Here is a 3813-nt window from a genome sequence, read left to right as displayed (position 1 = left end):
GGGGGATAGAAAGGGAGGGGGCTGACTATTCTTGGGGGGAAAGGGGTGTGGGGGATGCAGGAAGAAACTGAAAATCGTGCACCTATGGATTAGGACAGTGGGGGGGTGGCGTGAGGGTAGAAGGTGGGGAGGGAACGGGTGGAGGGAGCTATGGGGGGAAAAAGAGGAACAACTGTAATAATCTGAATAATAAAGATTTAATTAAAAAAAATAAAAAATTAAAAAAAGAAAGAAATCTCCAAAATTTGGTTCACATATAAGTTTCTGTTCATAACATGTATACAGACCACTGAAAGATTGACCACTATAAACTAAAGGCCAATTTTCATATTAACTTTTTTAAAGTATAGACATCTCAACAATCAAACTTACACTCAACTATTTTAAAGCTGCAGTAAACTTGCCTGGGTCACTATTTGTGAGGTGGAGTTGGGTGGAGCACCTTGTGCCATATTTAAAGGAGAAGTAGATGATTCAGGAAATACAGAGGGACTCACTTGCGGCTTAAATACATTTTCTGATCCTTTAGGAGACTGTTTTTCTTTAACCGAAGAAACTGCTACATTCTGTTGAGTGCCTGGTAAAGTGTGAACGAATATTTGAGTAAAATACAAAGCTAAGATATTTTCCTTAGTATTTTACATTAATCTATTTAATTCAACTTTTTAGCAATTTAAACATGGCACATTCCTACTCCTCCTTTAAACCCTCCCACACACACCTGTTGAATATTGTTAGGCCAATTTAGATTTAGCAAAGACTTCAAAACCTGTTGTTAATGGTAGGCTTATCATTTTTACTCAAAAAGATGTGTAACATAAACTTAGACTAACAGACAGGTGGTAGTAAACATAAGCAAAACTTTCAGACATTTTGGACACACACACACACACATACACACACACTCATATATATGAAAGAGAAAGAGAACATAAACTTCTGGCTTACCTTTCTTTATTCTTTCCTTACCACCCACAACTTGCTCTTCTTTTGGCATCTGTAATAATTTCTGTTTAAATAAATTCTCTAGAGCTTGTGCCATAAGAACAATGTCATCTCCAGGCTACAAAATATATAAAATATGCCATAACGTTACACAGTATGGTCACTGTACCAAGTACTTCTCCATCGTACTTAAATCCAGTTTTTTTTTTTTAAATATAATGGTATATTAATTCAATGGTTTTCAAGAAGATATTACAAATATTAGTACCAAGTTTCTATAAATCAGGTTATCTTAGAGAAGGTAGTAACATAGCACTTTTCATCTATCACTTCTAAATTAAGTTTAGAAAAAAGTGTAGCAGCTCACATTTTAAATTCTAACATCCTACCCCTTTAACTTCTAAAAAGGACCCAAGATGCCTTCTGAGCAGTAGAGTTACAACTCAACCAATCCCACTAATATGAAAAGTATTAGAAATTAAAATTTCTACCTCACAAATAGGTTACAAAACTTATTCATGGCTATGGAAATTACTTGACTTGTCCCAATTCAGTTTTCAGTTAACTAAACAATAAAATGACATTATTGAAAATTTTTAAATTGTAACTACTTTGCTTTGCTTTACTTCACTATTGAGGGGAGAGGGGAAAAAAACTCAAATAAATTGCAAAGCAAAAGTCTAAAGCTGAGAACACTTATTTCTAAGTTAGGGAGCTCAGGAGAATTAGTGAACTTTATTTTTAAAGTAGAGGCCTGGTGCATGAAAATTCACCGGGGAGTCCCTCAGCCCGGCCTGCCCCCTCTCACAGTCCAGGAGCCCTCAGGGGCAGGAGGTAACCTCATGACCAGAGGAAGGTGACGCCCCATCACACCTCTGCTGCCGCCACTGCCGGCAGCACAAGCCTCGGCTGGCCCTGGTTACCTGAATCTCAGGAGAATTACTGAACTTTATTTTTAATGTTAATTTAACAATATGGAATTGTTAAATTAAAACGAGGTTGCCAATGGTACTTTGAGAGTATCAGTGGTTCTGAATTTAAAAAAATGATATTGGCTAATAGTCTTAAATCTTTTAAACATATAAAATGGCACTGATAATTACCTTGGGAAGCAAATAAAAACCTCTATTACCTTTCTGTTCACTAGTGATTCTGAATAAATGGGACATAAGTTTAAAATGATTAGATATCACAGAAGAGTTAGGAATCCAATTTCATGGATAAAATGTGAAGATTATGTTCAAAATGACCACATATATTATCAACAGGCTAATGCATTAACAGATGCAAATACTACTACTGGGATATAACAGAGAATGTGTCTGATCTTAAATTTGTCATGAAGTTTGTAATTTGTTTAGCTTCTTAGGTTATGGCCAGGGATTCACAATGTGAAAATGTAAACAAGATTAGTATATAATGAGATTTATCATCTTATAACTAAAATGGCAGAAGTGCACTGGAGAATATTTTTAAATAATACTTTACCCACAGAAGCCAGCTATCATTGGTATTTCATTTTTAAAAGCATAATAAGTCATTATAGGTATTCAGGAAAAAACATAGCAAATAGATTGAACAAATATTGATAGGTGAAAATTAGGAAAACTAGTAAAAATAATCATTATCCTTAAAAATACGTAAAATACCCCAAATCAAGACCATATTTGAAATCATTTCACTTGTTTATACACATCTCAGCATAGAATTAGCAAGCATAAGGCTTACATACCTTGTTGTATAAATAACAATTTGAGAACATTGTTCTGAAGTCTTCTATGCATTCTGAAGCCTCCACATAATACTTATTTTCCAAGCGCTTCTTAATTGTACTTAAATCCATTGGGTTTTTGATAATGGTATAATAATCCTATAGTTTTCAAAAAGACATTACAAATGTTAGTATTAATGAATGAACTACAATTGGCACAAAGAAATTTAAGGAATGCCATAACCTAGAAACCAAAACCATCAGTTATAAAAAATAAATCTGATTGCCATGGCATTATTTTTCAGAAGGGAAAAAAAAATCATTAAAGACTAGTTTATTTGTTTTAAAGATTTACACAGTTTTGTTTAAAAAAAATTAATATAATTAATTATAAGACATACTTACGGGCAATTGTAGTTTCACAGCATCCACAGGCTGCAGAAAAGGCCAGGAAAAACGATGCTTCCATAAAGCCTTCAAGACAACTTTTTGTAGATACTGCAGTTGATTTGTCAATCTCCCATTTTTCTTAGTATTTATATACTCTGGTGGTGGAGGGTTAATAATAGCTATTTGTCTACTTGGCAGAGACATTCTTAATTGCTTCAAATTCTGATATTCTAATGTCTACAAATACATGTTCTGAAAAACAAAACAAAACTGAGTTATTTTCAAATGGTTCTATAGGAACTGAAAGTATTATTTAAGAATAACAGAAAATAAACAAATGGGACTACATCAAAATAAAAATCTTCTGTACAGCAAAAGAAACCATCAACAAAACAAGAAAGCCTACCATATGGGAGAACATATTTAGCAATGATATATTTGATAAAGGGTTAATATCCAATATATATAGGGAACTCATGCAACCTAACAGACAATCCAATTAAAAAATGGGCTAAGGACCTAAATAGTCACTTTTCCAAAGTGAACATACAGATGGCCAAGAGACATGGAAAAAATGATCAAGTCACTGATCATCAGAGACATGCAAATTAAAACAATGAGGAATCACCTCACACCTGTCAAAATGGCTATCATCAAAAAATGATAAGTGCTGGTGAGGATGTGGAGAAAAGGGAACCCTAGCAGTACACTGCTGGTGGGAATGTGAGACTGGTGCAACCATTACAGAAAACAGTATGGAGTTTCCT

The 3813-nt window shown here is 34.0% G+C and overlaps 1 protein-coding gene across 1 annotated transcript in view; it reads right to left on the bottom strand.

Annotated features, from left to right (window-relative positions):
- BRDT (bromodomain, testis-specific) overlaps positions 1-3291 on the bottom strand; it is a 37581-nt gene extending 34290 nt beyond the window's left edge. Inside the window, exons 1-4 of the mRNA XM_015560338.1 lie at positions 3062-3291; positions 2678-2815; positions 949-1063; positions 405-577 (exon numbers count right to left, since the gene is read on the bottom strand). Of these exons, the coding sequence (XP_015415824.1) occupies positions 405-577; positions 949-1063; positions 2678-2815; positions 3062-3250 (615 nt within the window). The 5' untranslated portion in view covers positions 3251-3291. The remainder of the gene's footprint in view (positions 1-404; positions 578-948; positions 1064-2677; positions 2816-3061) is intronic.
- Between the last annotated feature and the right edge of the window lie 522 nt (positions 3292-3813).

Source organism: Myotis davidii, unplaced genomic scaffold (genome assembly GCF_000327345.1).
Source record: "Myotis davidii unplaced genomic scaffold, ASM32734v1 scaffold674, whole genome shotgun sequence".
In the NCBI taxonomy this organism is placed as follows: domain Eukaryota; kingdom Metazoa; phylum Chordata; class Mammalia; order Chiroptera; family Vespertilionidae; genus Myotis; species Myotis davidii.
Note: the sequence above shows the minus strand (reverse complement) of the source record. Positions and strands in the feature narration are given on the sequence as shown.